Below are 16,853 nucleotides of genomic sequence, written 5' to 3'. Positions count from 1 at the left end.
TTAGTACAAAACTCTCAACTGTCTCTTGACTTTAATAGTTTGCAGATCCAATAAAAGTGATATCATATAACAGCATCCAGTGAAAACCTTCCTAATATTAAGTGATAAATCTGTAATAGGATAAATTTCTTGGCCATGAGATATTTCTCATTAAGTCACAAAGGTCTTTCCCTAAGTTTGAAGAATGATTCAGAACAGAGAACTCTTCAGTTTTTCATCAGTGTAGCCTAATTGATAGTCATGGAACATTGTAACATTTGAAACTATCCCACGCTAATGTTAAGGTAGTCTGTGACACAGTCTTTATGTCTACATATAGAATTATCACCTGTTGCATCATTCCAATTTAACTCTTGTAACCTCCCCCAAATAAGGAAATTGAAACTTCATGCATGTATTACGTATGGGTGCTAGGGATTATACCCAGAGTATTCCATGTGCCAAGCAGGTAATTTCTGTTGTTTTCCATTACGTTGTTCGTCTATTTCAGTTTGAATTGTATCTATTGCCTATTTTCAAGTTCTTTGCATATATATATCATGTGTACTGTGGGGCTTCCTAGAGTGTTCCCAGCTCTGTTAGTGTGTGTGCCTACATGGATTGATTTCTCCTAAGTCTATTTGGACTTACACTTGTTTCCATTTCTCTGTTAAAATCATCCACCTGGCTAGGATTGATGATGTATACCATTAACCAAAGCACCCAGGAGGAAGGGCCTATGTCCTGCCCCAAATTCTGTGACAGACTTTGATGATCCCCTATGGGAGGCCTCACCCTCCCTGAGGAGTGGATGGGAAGGGGGATGGGGTAATGGTGGTGGATGGGAGGATAGGAGGGAGAGGGAACTGGAATTGGTATGTAAAATAAGATTGTTTTTAATTTAGATAAAATTAAAAATCACACAGGAGACAGAGAGAGATTAATCTCTTTATGTGTCAGCCAGCCAGGATATATAGTAAGCTCCTGTCTAAATAAATAAATAAGGACTCATAAATAAACAATTAAATAAATAAGCAGCAAACAAGCAACTGAATAAATAAATAACCCATCTATTCAGGCTTATCTTCAAGTCTTCCAATGAAGCATAAATGGATTCATGGATTCATTCTGGTAGTTTTTATTCCCTGTTTGACATTTCCATCAATGGGGTACTATTAGAGAATAGTTCCATGAATTCTTGTTTATATCAAGAGGAATATTTTTCTATTTTGTTTTCTGTTTTAGTTTTCATTTTGATCTAGAGATTAATTGAAGGATTATAGAGACATGTATAAAGAGTGTTGCTAGCTGGTATTATATGTAGCTTTTTTATTTTTTGGTAGATCCTATCAGAATGCTAAGATTGTTAGTTTGGTTGGTTTCTATAATTGTGTTACCTTGTGTTTGTGGTTGGAAGCAGCTATCTAAGTAAATTTCTGATTATGATGGTACCATTCTCAATTTAGGCTTTGCCTGTGTGCCTGTATCTTGAAGAACTTATTTCTCCCTGCTCTTGTCACTAGTTTCCTGAATTGTGATGAGTGAAGAGAGGCAAAGCAACCAGCATCTACCCACTCAACATCAGCTCTGTAGTTTGGGTCTCTGAGTCTTCTAAGTGGAACCTATTAGGTATTTTTGCTCTGTATCAAAAGGATAGGAGTTTTTAGTACTAATATTGAGATTTTTTTCCTGTCCACAACCCCAGAGTGCATTCATGTTGTAAAGGAGTCACACTATGCACTGTGTTTTCTTTTTTTTAATTTTATGTGTATGATTGTTGCCTGTGTGCCTGTGCCCAAAGTGAGTGACTGTACTCACAGAGGTCAAAATGGGATACCAGGAATCATGGAAAGGAGAGTCTGGGGACTGTGAACCTCTAGGTGACTGGGAGTCAAACCTGGCCCCTCCATTAGAGAAACAAGAATTCTATTCTTAAAAGCTGACCCTCAGGATGTGAATTCCTCATAAGGGTAAGAATTCATCTCACCAAGAAAGAGTCATGAAAAAATTGTCTTTTAACTCAAGCATTTCAACAACAGCAGTACTTTAGTCAATTTCATAAACTTGCTTAAATTAATCTTCTTACTATGCTATGAAAATAAGTTTTTTAATCTGAAAAAAAAATAGAATGTAATTTTCTCAGATCAAATGAGACTGGGTGCTTTCAGGGTTGTATGGCCATAGAGAGAATGTAATTTTCATTATTTGACAAAGTAAAAACATACTACAATAATCAGAATTAAAATGGGAATTACTTTATATTGGCATAATCAAACTGAGGTATTTGGCCTAGAAAAAAAAACATTTGAAATACAGTAATATTAGTGCCAATTTAGATATTCAATGAGAATCATAATATAAAAAGAAAACTGGAGTTCAATTTAGAAACCGTTTTCAATAGATCTCTTTTACTATAACTAGCTAAACAATGTTTGTGAAGAAATACTGGCCAAAAATGCAGCTTTTCTATGCTCAGTGACTACACTGGGACATTGTTTTCCTTTTAGGCTCTTATCAGTACTGATCATGCATTCAGTGTTGAATGTTTTGATTTTCCTCTTACTTGATGAACTGTTGTCAGTGGGGAGTTGCTGTAAGTATTCTCTGAAGTTTGCAAATGTAGTACATATGTTCTCTGCTTGCATTGCTGTGAAAAGAATATGGGAGATAATCTCAACAGAAAACATGATTTGGAGTTTTTTCCATTAGCTCTTCCCAGACATCTGTGCTTGAGGCTACTTTATAATTGTGGAGGGGCACGTAAAGTTTTAATCTTCTCATGGAGTGTCTATTGGCTGGCAGACTGGGAAGATGTGATGGAATTCAGAACGACACTATATTTTGTTCCTGAATTCAGAGTGCCTGTTCCCCAATCATAGCTCTCCACCATGGCTAAGCAGCAAAATCTCATAGTTCAGGGGAACCACTTAAACTAGAAAAGTACTGAGAATGTACTAGTTTGAAAGATTAGAGGTGTGGCATTAGGAAGAAGATAAAGAATAGTTCTGATGCCTATGTGAAATAGCAATAGGTAGTCTCAAGAATTAATGGAGATCTGCTGAGGAGACTGAAACTTTAATCTAATGTATCGAAATCAATAAAAAATGGGGACTCAAATACTGGGATAAAAGAAGCTGCAAGATCAAAGGACCAGTAGCAGTCTCCAGTTGTTTCCCACCTGTCCCTTCCTACACCCAAAAGGATGAAATCCTCTCTCCACCCGGCCTTATCACTTCCTGTCTTGCTGTCTACAGTCCTCCTAACCTCTATGATTAGCTAGTGGTTAGACTCCAAGCAAGCTTTATTTGTCAGAATACAAACAAAATATTACACAAAAGGAAAGCATGTCAAAAGTTACCGAACAAGCTGATTTATCTTACCCTTTTGAAAACTTCCACAAAGTTACTCAGCATTATATTTCAGCCTGTAAATTTGCAAAATGAAACTAATGATGCTGCCTTCTTAAAAGGGTTATTTGGAGGATGAATTTGTATATTTAAAATAAATCACAGCATAGCACTTGAGATTGTAAGTGCCCAGTAAATATTTGAGGTGTCTTTTAAGTACATCGAGAGGATCCTTATTTTATTCAAAGTAGCAATTAAATATTAGAATTTGAAATATTAGAAAAATCTGTTTTATGAATATATACTTCTGACTCTCCCTTCTTTTAGCCTTCTATTCTCTCCTTCCTCTTTTATTACCCTCTCTTATTTCTTTCTGTATTTTTTATTATTTTTATTTGCTATTATTATTGTTGTTGTTGTATGCGTCAATGTGAGGGGATGTATATGAAGGCCAGAGAAAACAATTTTGTGAACTTGTGGATGCCAGTATCTCTTTACCTATGGCTCCTTTATCTGCTGAACCATCTTGTCCACACTAGCTTTTTTCATTAAAAAAAGTATTTTTCATTTTACATACCAAACTTAGTTCCCACTTCCTCCCCTTCTCCAGCCCCTCTGCCTCCCATCCATCCCCATATCCCATCCACTCTTCAGAAGGTTAAGGCTTTCCCTGGTGAGTCAACAAAGTCTGGCATACCAAGTTGAGGCAGGACAAGCCCTCTTCCCTATATCAAGGCTGAACAAAGGTATTCCTTCATAGGGAAGGGGCTCTATAAAGCCAGTTCATGCACCTGGCCACTAATAGCCCACCCCCACAATAGATTAAGCCACATAACTGACATCCACGTTCAGAGGGTCTAGTTAGGTCCCATGAAGGTTCCCGGATGTCAGTCCCTAGTCTGTGAGCTCCCACTAGTTTGGTTCAGCTATCTCTGTGGCCTTCCCCATCATATTCTTAACTCCCTTTGTTCATATGATCCCTCCTCCCTCTCTTGAACTGAGCTCCAGGATCACTGTATTTGATTCCATCAGTCACTGGATATAGGTTCTATGATGACAATTAGAGTAGTCACTAAACTAATTAAAGGGGAAGGCCTGTTCAGAAATCCTCTCCTCTGTCACTAGCTGAAGTTTTTGCTGGAGTCATCCTTGTGGATTGCTAGAATTTCTCTAGCACCAGGTTTCTCATCAGCCCCTTATTGGTGTTCTCTATCAAGATATTTCTTTCATCGCTCTCTTCCCATCCATCCCTCCCCCAACTCTGTCTTCTTGATTCCTCTTGTTCCTAACCATCATCCCCTCCCTTCTACCCTCTTTTTGGTCACTGTCTGGCCCAAGTTCAATATTCTTCTAATAATTTTCTTGATTTCAATTAATTTGTAATTGACCGAAGCTATTTTCAACAGAAGTACATATAATGCAAATATAGATAAAGTTGTCTGTATAACAAAAATACTTTTGAACACTGCTATACAAACACTGGAATGTCACTGGGCCTCTACAACAACTTAAAAACACAATAATTTTTTTTAAAAAATCAGTATTTGAAGGGAAAGTATTCTTTGGACCTATGGTGTTGACACAGTTAATGAAGTTTTACAAAATCAGATAACATTAAGTTCCCAGGTTACATACATAAATGCTGTATACAAACAAAAACTTCAGCATCACATTTTAAAATTGAAGATCAACATTAACATACTAATATTAAAATTAAAAAGGGAAAGAGTGAATTAGTAAAGAATTCTTGAAATGTGCATTAGTCCATTAGATCATTTGCTACCACTATAATACAGTATCTACTGAGACAATTTTTAGAGAATGGGGCTCATATTTTTTACAATTCAAGGGCATTGCCATGACCTCATCTTCACTCTGTTGAGGATCTCATTGTGGGATCACAGTGGTGAGAGTCCATGTGAGTGACAACAATTTCTTATCTCAGGAGGAAGAGAAAGCTAACAGGATTCTAATTATTTTATTATGTTACTTAATTGATTTGTACAATCTGATCATAGTTTCCTTTCCCTCTTCTCTTATCCTTCCATCACCCCCTGGCAATCTACTAATATTTCTTTCTCTTTGAAAAGGGCAGGCCTTCCATGTCTATTAGAAAGCCATTGCATATCAAGTTGCCAGAAGACTTTTCACAGCTTCCTGAGGGAATGCTGCTGTAAAAGTTTAGTCCCACCAGAAGTGGATGAGTGTTCCTTTTCCCCCACATCCTCTCCATCATGACTTGTAATTCTAATAAGTTGATTTTAGCATTCTGACTGGTATAAGTTGAAATATAAAAATCACTTTTATTTATATTTTCTTGATGATTAAAGATGTTGAACATTTATTTATATGTGACTCACATATTTATTTGACATTTTTGTGAACTTTCTGCTCAGTGCTATACTGCATTTTATTATAGTATTTGTTTTCTTAAAGTCCATCTTTTATTTATATATACAATATGTATTAACTAAATAGAATCTTTTTTCTGTTTCATGAGGTTCAATTTATTTATTTATTTTTAAATCTTTAGTAAAACATTTTACTGAGTTTAGTCTTAAGACAAATTTTTCTAGGCTGTCCATAATATTATCATTATGTAAAAGATTGAACTAAACATACTGAAATTCAATTTATTTCTTGGTGCTTGTAAGGTGGAATTTTAAGGTACAACAGGATACAGAGATAGCACAATGGTGTTCAGTATTTGCCAGCAGACAGCAGTGCACTGTGTACCATTGAATTTTGACTGAACCATGGGATCTGAGCATGTGTGTCCATTTGGTGTGAGCACATGCATATGTATGTTGCATCTTCCCAGGAAATATGTCTCATAAAACGTGTGTTGAACCCATTAAGTCTTTCTGCAACTTGTTGTATACCAGAAAATCATTAGAGATAAAGCATCTGAGTCAACTAAAGTAGGGCAGATTTTGCTCACTACTCTAGGCTTACTGCCATAGAAGTACTTTGACCAGTTAAAAGAGCTCAACACAGACAGAATGTAGAGGTTCTGGAAGGCTCATAGAGAAGGCTGCTGTCCTCATTCTGTTCAAAGAAGAGTGAGAGAGAGGTCTACAAAAAATCAAATCAGTTCCAATTTATTAATTTTTGTTACTAGTGCCTATGTTACCAGTGTTCTGTTCAAGAAGCATTTTCCTTTTCCAATGAATTCAAGGCTATTCCATGATTTCTTTTCTTTCAGATTCAGTATTTCTTGTCTTGTGTTGATGTCATTGATTCATTTGAAGTTGTGTTTTGTGATTTGTTTAGGGTGATGCCAATGCACCCAAGATGCACCCATCTAGTTAGACCAGTTCCATTTGTTGAAGACACTGTCTTTTTTTTTTGTATGTGTAGTTCTGACTTCTTTGTCCAAACTCGTGTCAATTGGTGTATGACTGTCCCATGCTCCAGTTTGCTTCTCAAATTGTTCTTCAGTCTACTGTGTTCTCAAAGAAGTATCGGTGTACAACAAAAATATCATGTTAAAAATTCTATGATTTTTTCCCAAAAGGACTATGGGATAGAAATGCTAAACATTAAACAGAGCAGTCCTTATGTTTTCTTTAAATAAAGCAAAGTCATGAAAACCTAAGATTTTTGATGACTGTGGAATTGTCCCACATAGACCTTTCCCTACGGGGGAGATTGAAGCCTTTCCCTCCCCTCCAATCCATGAAGACAGTGGAGTTCACAGGGAGCAGGAGTACAAGGTATTGATTCCAAGTTATCATGCAAGCAAGAAGGTGAGAGGAGGAAGAGAGGTCAGGATGCCCACTCACAGGCACCTCACAGAGACCAGGCAGATGGGCGTTCATAAAGACTCTGAAGATTGTAAGAGCAGGTTTCCCAAAGAACAGAAAAACAGACTTGGCAGTTCTCCCCATTGCACACATTGATTTATAAAGAGCAGATTTTCTGGTTTGCAACCTGCAGTAGCAAGGCTAATGTTTGGACTCAGTTGTGATGAGCAGAGGTGAGCATTTAATATGTTCCCGCCAGGAATGGCTCTGCATTTCTTCTCCAGAATAGCAAATAGCATGGCTATTTATTCAAATGACAAGTAGATTACAAGCTTTAAAATTAAATTCTCCTTGAGAGTTTAGTATTATGTTAGACTTCATGCTTAGCATGAGTGAGGATATGATTTAATCTCCATTAGCTATCAAACAAAGCAAAATAAAACAAAATATCATGTCTCAAGATATGCCTCTAAATGCTTTCACTGAGAAAATATTAATTTGATAGCTATTTTTCTTAATATTTATACTTCTAAGTGATAAAAAATTGGTGGATAATTATAAGACTAAAATGTAATTAGCAATATTATTTTAGTGGTAAGAAAAGTTTTTGAAAGACTTTTATTCATCTAAAATTCAAAGTATATAATGAAATTATACTAGCATACTTTGTTAATTCATACATTTCAAATAAAGTGGGAAAGCCATGTTTATCAATGAAAGTTCATTTTTAAGGGAAGAATATATTAAAGAAACATTAAGGTAAGTCAACATCTTAGTTGATATTTAAGACCCTTTAAAATGTTTAATATATTTGTTTTTCTCCTGAATAGAAATTATTCCTCAATTAGCCAACTCTGTGATTTATTTTCTTTTTTGTAGGACTTTGGCGATGATGGGTCCTTGTATATCACCAAGGTTACCACAGTACACATGGGCAATTATACGTGCTATGCAGATGGCTATGAACACGTACATCAGACACACATCTTTCAAGTGAATGGTAAGAAGAATAGTGTTGCTGTCACTATTTTTTGCTTCACTTGATAATGTCACAATTGAATGGATAGTGCCTTAATTTTAGCAGGATTCTAGTTTTAGGCTTTAGACTTACTGTTAGTGTAGCATCATTTGTTTTTTAAGTCCTCAAGTGAAATAACACGATAAATTAGTAACAATTTAGTCATTATAAACAATTACAAGGTAATATTTTAAAGCATAGGAAATTTAAGTTATTTGTTTTAATTGAAAATATTAATCATACATACACAGATTTTAGAAGCTGACAAGACTAGCAGTTTACAATTTTAAATGAGACCAGCTGTTTGGTTACTCTTACCAATATTATAGAAAACTCCTACTTATCTTTGTGTAGTTGTATCAGTTGCAATTCCAATAACTGTGTTGCAGAAGGAAAAAAAAAGGAGTTCAAGACCACTTAAATATAACCGAGACTAGTCTGAGTTAAATGGGGAATTGCTTAAGTGTTTGTTTTTTGGGACAGTATTATTTATGTGATGATGTTTTACATAGTGATGCTTTATTCAAATGTTTGGAGTGTTAATCAAGCAAACATATCCCAACCATTTATTTAGCGTATCTTTAACCTGCGTTGACATAGACTACTATGTATGGTATATTGTTAGTACTGTGTTCTGTATTTTATCACATGTATTACTTATCTACTCTGTGATCTATAAAACCAAACATGCTTATTGAGGGGTATACAGTGTGACTGCATTCATAATAGAAACATCAGACTATGAGTTTGAAGTCCTAGCCTAAGTTCTTATGGCTATATATCTACATTGGCTTTTTTTTCTCCAAGTGTCCTGAAAAAGTAGGAAAGTGTTTGTTGTAGAAAACTGGTATATTTTAACTTGTTTCAAATAAATGAATATTTAAAATAGTATTGTCAATGGGAAACAAATACTTGTGTCCTGATGTATAGTTTTGACTGTGTAGTAATTCAGTAGGGGTCACACTTGGAGAATGCTTAAAAGGAGACCTGTCCCTGTCTTTGACAATTACTTGTAAGGGTGAGAGGGAGCAAAAACAGGTCTTAGAGATGTGAAGGAGGGGTAGGTAGAGTGTGTGGAATGAAAAAGAGAGCATACTGAGAGACTGGGTGAGATTAGCTTTTAATATGCTAATTTAGTCATAATTACTGATACAAAGTCAAAAGACTGACAGCCATAGTGGTATATTTAGGTACTCCAGTTAAAGTTTTAATCAAATCAGGATCGAGCTTGATTAGATTACCTTGAGATTAGCTTGGATGTGAAGTCAGAGATCTGAGCCCTGGAAGTAGTGTTACAAAGAAGAAAATTAAAAGCCAAGGGACACAGTGTGAGGAAACCAATGTCCAGGAACATAACTAAGAAAATACTGTAAAATTCTAGAAAATGGATGGGGTTCTAGCTCAGTTGGCACAGTGCCTGCGTAGCAAGCACGAAGCCATGAGTTCAGTCCCCAGCACACATTGAACTAAGTGTGGTGGTACATGACCATGCAGAACTCAGAAGATGAAATTCGATTATTCCTATGTTGTATGGGATTTGGAAGCTATCTTAGAACTCTTTTCTTAAAAAAAAAGACATTAAAAAGTAAAATAAAGATGGAAAGCAAAGCATGTGGAATCTGATGATCCTTGCCATGCGATAGTAGCAGTTCCAGGAGTGGTTTCTGGACCAAACTCAGCAGGAAACTAGCCCTGGGCCTAGTGTGAAGTCGCTTCCAAGGGGGAAGAGTGGAGAAAACACAGCCATGGTATACACTGTTTGAGTTTCAGGTGCTTTGAGCTGGAGCAACAGCTGAGCCCACTCTTCCAGTTAAATCTATGCTAAGGCTGCTTACAGTTCGAATGCATTAGGCGCAGTGTAACTGACCCATCTTCATTTCCTTTTCAGTAGTCACTGACTTCAAACTAGCTGACAAGTCCAGTACTCTGAACTTTCTTACTTCTTTTACAATTAAAGCACAGATGTTCTACTACACGGTGTTGCTGGCAATTAATTTTTGACTCTTTAAGATCACTTACTTAATTGCTCAGTCTAATCTTTCAGCCTAGGCTCTTGTCCCTTCTTTAATGAGCCTACTTCATATTGTAATGGCCTTGGAGTTATATTTTAAAACCGCAGAGTCGTCACTTGCTCTGCAAGTTTGCCTCACAATTGGTATTTCTAGACAGGCTGGAGAATGTGCTGCAAGAAGCTTGTGTTGTGTGGGAGGTCAGGAGACTCACTAAACACTGCTGCCCTTCATAGTTCCAGCTGCTTGCTCCCTTCGGAGGATGTTTATTCTGAAAGTCATTCACTCACTGAGATCCAGCTGAGAAATTCAGAAACCTCAGCCAAACTGTGGGTTTCCATATTGCAGGAATCATGCCCAATCACAGTTTATGTTTCCTGTTTTATTCTCTCCTGTGAATAAATGGTTTGTTCTTGGATATCAGGTTTTTCTCAAAGATGGAATATGCTTGAAACAGAAAAAAGATACTTCAGACCTGAGACCTCATCCATCATCTACATTAACCATATGAGTTAATTACAACAAATTCAACATAAAGTTATCACCTGTATAGAATTCTAATTGCCTTCTCCTTTTCTAAGAATATAGATCCTCAAATCAGTATCAAATTAGAAATAAAACCAACATTCCATTTGTTCTATTACATCTAATCCACCTTGAATTCCCCCCACATTAAGGTTTTCCTGAACAGATCAGAGTTAATTTAATCAAAACTATATTATGATATTTAAACTCTATTATGATAAAGAAAAAGTAGGGTGGTGATGCACATTAAGTGCTACATCTAATTACTGAGACATAGAATTTAACCATTAAAAACTTGTAGGTGTGAGTATGTGTGTGTGACAACTAGTCAATCAGTTTACTTCCTGTGTGTTTATATAGTATATGTATGTATGTATCTGTACTTGCTGTATGCAGTACATAATAGGGGAGAGATTATGCCTTGCCTCACACATGCACACTGACAAACATACACAAAAACAGATAAAATAAACTCTTTCTTCCATAAGTTCTTTTTGGCTATGTTATTTTATCAGACATTTTTTTAATTTGCACAGAAAATATTTATGAATTCTAAATTATTTATTTAATTTAGAAACAATATTATTTTACATGTCAATCCCAGATCCCTATCTCTTCCATACTCCCTCACCCCACACTGACCCTACTCCCACCTCCCATCCATCCCCCAATAAGGGTGAGGCCTTCCATGGGGGATCATCAATGTCTGTCACATCGTTGAGAGCAGGGCTTAGGCCTCCCCATTTATTTAGGCTGAGAGAGTAGTCCTCCATGGGGAATGGACTCCAAAATCCTTTTGTGCACTAGGGATAAATACTGGTTCTACTCTCAGATGTCTTATAGACTGCCCAGCCCTTCTAACTGACATCCACATTCAGGAGGCTTGGTTTGGTACAATGCTAGTCACTAACTTTGAAACTGGGATCCGTGAGCTCCCATTTGGTAAGGTCAGATGTTTCTGTGGGTTTTTGCAGCATACTCTTGATGCCTTTGCTTATCCCTCCTCCCTCTCTACAACTGGATTCCAGGAGTTTGACCCAGTTCTTGGCTATGGATCTCAACTTCTTCCATCAGCCACTGGATGAAGGCTCTAGGATAACATCTAAAGGAGCCATTACTCTCATTATAGGGAATGGCATTTAAAGTAGCCTCTCCACTATTGCTTAGATTCCTAGTTGGGGTCATCCTTGTAGATCTCTGTATAATTCACTAGTGTCAGATTTCTTTTTAAACCTAGTGTGGCTCCCTCTATTGATGTATCTCTTTTCTTGCTCTAACCTACTCCTCTCCCAACACAATCTTCCTGAACCCTCATGTTATCTTCCCCCATTCTCTTCTCTTTTCTTTTTCTTACCTACCTCCCGCTTCTGTCATGCTCCCCATTTGTTCAGGGGCTCTTGTCCCTTTTCAGCTTCACTAGGGGACTGTGTATATCTCTCTTAGGGTCCTCCTTGTTTCCATCTAGATTACTTTCTAGATCTGGCTGTTAAAAACAATGCTGCTATGAACATAGTTGAACAGATGTCCTTGTTGTATGAATGTGCATCCTTCGGGGATATACCTAAGAGTGGAATTGCTCAATCTTGAGGTAGACTGGTTCCCATTTTCCTGTGAAACCTCCATACTGATTTCCAAAGTGGTTGTATAAGTTGGTACTCCCATCAACAATGGAGACGTGTTCCCTTTTCTCCCCATCCTCTCCAGCATAAACTGTCCTTAGTGTTTTTTATTTTACTTATTCTGACAGATATAAGATGGTATCTCAGGATTGTTTTGATTTGCATTTCCCTGATGGCTAAGGATGGAGAGTAATTTCTAAAGTGCCTTTTAGCCATTTTAGATTCCTCTGTTGAGAATTCTCTCTTTAGTTCTGTACCCCACTTTTCAATTGGATTATTTGGCATTTTGGTGACTAGCTTCTTGAGTACTTTGTATGATTAGAAATCAGCCATCTGATGTTGGGTTAGTAAAGAAATTTTCCCATTCTTTGGGCTGCCATTTTGTATTGTTGACTGTATCCTTTGCTTTACAGAAGCTTCCCAGTTTCAGCAGATCCCATTTATTAATTGTTAATCTCAGTGTCTGTGCTATTGTAATTATGTTCAAGAAGTGAACTCCTGTGCCAATTCATTCAAGGGTACCTCCTACTTTCTCTTCCAAGAGGTTCAGTGTGGCTAGAATTGTGTTGGAGTCTTATATCCATTTGGACTTAAGTTTTATGCATGGCAATAGGTATGGATCTATCTGCCGTCTTCTACATGTCAGCGTCTATTTATGCCAGCAGCATTTGCTGAAGATACTTTCTTTTTTACATTGTATAGCTTCAGCTTCTTTGCCAAAATCAGGTGTGTGGTTTTATATCAGTGACTTCAGTTCAATTCCATTGGCCTACCTGTCTATTTTATACCATTATCAAGCTGTTTTCATTACTATAGCTCTATAGCAGAGCTTGAAGTCAGGGATGATAATGGCTCCTGAAGTTCCTTTATTGTACATGGTTGTTTTGGCTATCCTGGTTGTTTTTCCATAACATTGAGTGTTGTCTATTCAAGGTCTGTGAAAATTTGTTCTATTATTTTGATACAGATTTCATTGAATCTCTAGATTGCTTTTAGTAAGATTGCCATTTTTATTATGTTGATCCTACATATCCACGATCATGGGAAATCTTTCCATTTTCTGGTATCTTCTTTAATTTCTTTCTTTAAAGATTCAAAGTTCTTTTTTTAGATTGTTTTTTCTTTAAATTAGAAACAAGGATTCTTCACATGTCAATCCCAGCTCTCTCTCCCCTCCTCCCATACCTTCCTACCACCCCCCCACCAGTCCTCCACCCAATCCCCACTCCATTCCCCAGTAAGGGTGGGACTCTCCATGGGGGATATCCAGAGTCTTTAGGGCCTGGCCACCACCCCAAGTATTCAGGCTGAAAGAGCATCCCTCATTATGGGATGGGCTCCCAAAGTCCATTTGTATGACAGGAGTAAATACTAATCTACTACCCAAGGCCCCATAGATTGCTGAGGCCTCCTCACTGATACCCACATTCAGGTGGGTCTAGATCAGTCCCACACTGGCCTCCAAACCATCAACCTGGAGTCCAAGAGTTCCCCCTTGTTCAGGCCAGCTGTTTCTGGAGGATAAACAACTCAGTCTTGACTCCTTTGCTTTTCAGTCCTCCCTCTCTGTCACTGGGTTCAGTGTTTAGCTGTGGGTGTCTGCCTCTGATTCCTTCAGTCATTGGTTGAAATTCTAGGATAGCATATGAGGAAGTAGTTGAACTCACTATCAGGGGTATTTAAGATAGTCTCTCCACTATTGCTTAGTATGCCAGTTGGTGTCATCCTGGTAGATCTCTGGAAATCTCACTACTGCCAAATCTCTCCTCAATCCTCTAATGGTTCCCTCTATTATTGTATCTCTTGTCCTGCTCTTCTCTGTTTTTCCCCCAACTCAAAGTTCTTCTTATATAGGTCTTTTACTTGCTTTGTTAGAGTTACCCCAAGATATTTTATGTGGTTTTTGGCTATTGTAAAGGGTAATTTTTCCCTGATTTCTTTCTCAGCCCATTTAACATCTATATATAGTAGGGCTATGAATTCTTTTGAGTTAATCTTGTATCCTGCCACTTTGGTGAAGGTGTTTAAAAGATGTAGGAGTTCCCTGGTAGAAGTTTTCAGGTAACTTATGTAAGCTGTCGTATCATCTACAAACGGTGAAAGTTTACTTCTTACTTTCAAGTTTGTAACCCCTTGATTTTCTTTTGTTGTCTTATTGCTCTAGCTAGAATTTCATGTACAATACTGAAAAGATACAGAGAGAGTGGAATACCTTGACTTATTCATGATTTTAAAGGAATCCCATTGAGTTTCTCTCAATCTAGCTTGGTGTGGCTGTTGGCTTGCTGTATATTACCCTTTACCATGTTTAGGTATGTTTCTGTTATCCTTGATCTCTCCAAGACATTTATCACGAAGGGGTGTTAGATTGTTTTCAAAGGCTTTTTCAGCATATAGTAATCATGTGGTTTTTCTTTTTCAGTTTGTTCATATGGTGGCTTATGTTGTTTGATTTTCATATGTTGAACCATCCCTGCCTCCCCGGGATGAAGCCTATTTCATCAGGGTGGATAATTTTTTCTGATGTGTATTTGGATTCTGTTTATCAGTATTTTATTGAGTATTTTTGCATCACTGTTCATGAGGGAGATTGGTCTGTAGTTCTTTTTCTTAGTTGTGTCTTTGTGTGGTTTGGGTCCAAGGAAATTGTAGCATCATAAAAAGAATTTGAAATGACTTTTCTGCTTCTACTGTGTGGAAAACTTTGAGAATTGTTATTAGCACTTGTTTGAATTTCTGTTTGAATTCTTCACTGAAACCTTGTGACTCTGGGCTTTTTGTGTTTGGGAAGCCTTTGATGATTGCTTTTATTTAATTAGAGTTTATATTTAAATTGCTTATCTGTTCTTGATTTAATTTTTGTAAGTGATATCTATCCCCAAAATTTTCCATTTCCTTTAAATTTTCCAGTTTTGTGGAATAAGGGTTTTCAAAGTATGACCTGATGATTTTCTGGACTTCCTCAGTGTCTGTTGTTGTGTCCTTTTTATTTCTGATTTTGTTAATTTGCATGCTGTCTCTCTGCCTTTTGGTTAGTTTGAATAAAGGTTTGTCTATCTTGTAAGTTTTTTCAAAATATCAACTCTTTGTTTCTTTGATTCTTCATATTGTTTTCTTTGTTTCTGCTTTATTGATATCAGCCCTCTATTTAAATTATTTCCTGGCATCTACTCTTCCAAAGTAAGTTCACTTCTTTTTGTTCTAGAGATTACAGGTCTCCTATTAGTTCTCTAGTGTGACTAATCTCTGGTTTCTTCATGTGAGCAATTAGTGTTATGAACTTTCCTCTTAGCACTGCTTTCAAAACATCCCCTAAGTTTTGGAACTTGTGTCTCCATTTTCATTGAATTCTAGGAAGTCTTTACTTTCTTTATTGTTTAAATCTGGTTTTGTAATGGAATACCTTGTTTTCTCCATCTATAGTGATTAAAATTTCCCTGGTATCGTAGTCTGTTCTGGCATCTGTGGTCTCTTGGCGTTTGTAGAACATCTATCCAAGACCTTCTGGTTTTCGGAGTTTCCATGGAGAAGTCAGGTGTAATTCTGATAGGTCTGCTTTTACGAGACAGGATTTCCCTGTGAGTTTGGAGGCTATCCTGGAACTAGTTCTTGTAGATCAGACTAGTCTCGAACTCACAGAGATCTGCCTGCCTCTGCCTCCTGAGTGCTGGGATTAGAGGCATGAGCCAACACAGCCCAGCAATAAGCCTGCTTTTATATGTTATTTGGCCTTTTTCATTTGCTGCTCTTAACATTCTTGTTTGGTGTTTTGATTATTATGTGGTGTAAAGACTTTTTATATAGTTCACTCTATTTGGTGTTCCGTAAGCTTCTTGTACTTTCATGGACATGTCTTTCTTTAGGTTGGGAAAGTTTTCTTCTATGATTTTGCTGAATATGTTTTCTGCACTTTTGAGGTGGCTTTCTTCACTTTCTTTCTATACCTATTATCCTTAGGTTTGGTCTTTTCATGGTGTCCCATATTTCCTGGATGTTAGGGATTTGTTGGACTTGAGATTTCTTAAAATTTCTATTTCCTCAAGTATATCTTCAACACCTGTGATTCTCTCTACCATCTCTTTATTCTGTTGGTTATGCTTGCATCTGTAGTTCCTGATCATTACCCAGCCTTTCTATTTGCAGAATTCTCTCTTCTGCATTTTCTTTATTGTGTCTATTTTAGCTTTCAAGACTTGAGTTGTTTGCATTGTTTCCTTACTTGTTTGTTTTTCTTCCCTTTCCTTGCCTTTTTAAGAGATTTATTTCTTGCATTTTTTGGTTTGTCTTTTTCTCCATTTCTTATATTTTTTGTTTGTTTTTGTTCCATTTCTTTAAGGAATTTTCTCATTTCCCCTTTGAGGGTCTCTATCATCTTCATAAAGTTGTTTTTAAGGTCATTCTTTTCTGCTTCATCTGCAGTGGGATGTTCAGTTCTTGCTGGTGCAGTCTGTAGACTCTGATGATGTTTTATTAGTTGTTCTGTTGTTGAATATGCTCTTATACTGTCATCTTCTAGTGCAGATACAGTCTCTTCTTCTGCTGCTAAGTGCAGGTTCAAGGTTCCCTCCAATGTGTGCAGGTAGGTCCAAGATTCCAATGGCTCTTGTCTC

General features: G+C 37.0%; 1 protein-coding gene across 2 annotated transcripts in view; it reads left to right on the top strand.

The window, feature by feature from the left end:
• The window catches only part of Fstl5 (follistatin like 5), a 579,517-nt gene that overhangs the window by 396,677 nt on the left and 165,987 nt on the right, over positions 1-16,853 (top strand). For both annotated transcript variants that reach the window (XM_040752632.1, XM_040752631.1), the window contains exon 8: positions 7,952-8,072. In XM_040752632.1, the coding sequence (XP_040608566.1) occupies positions 7,952-8,072 (121 nt within the window). The remainder of the gene's footprint in view (positions 1-7,951; positions 8,073-16,853) is intronic.

The sequence above is a fragment of the Mesocricetus auratus genome, unplaced genomic scaffold (genome assembly GCF_017639785.1).
Source record: "Mesocricetus auratus isolate SY011 unplaced genomic scaffold, BCM_Maur_2.0 Super-Scaffold_100009, whole genome shotgun sequence".
Classification (NCBI taxonomy): domain Eukaryota; kingdom Metazoa; phylum Chordata; class Mammalia; order Rodentia; family Cricetidae; genus Mesocricetus; species Mesocricetus auratus.
Note: the sequence above shows the minus strand (reverse complement) of the source record. Positions and strands in the feature narration are given on the sequence as shown.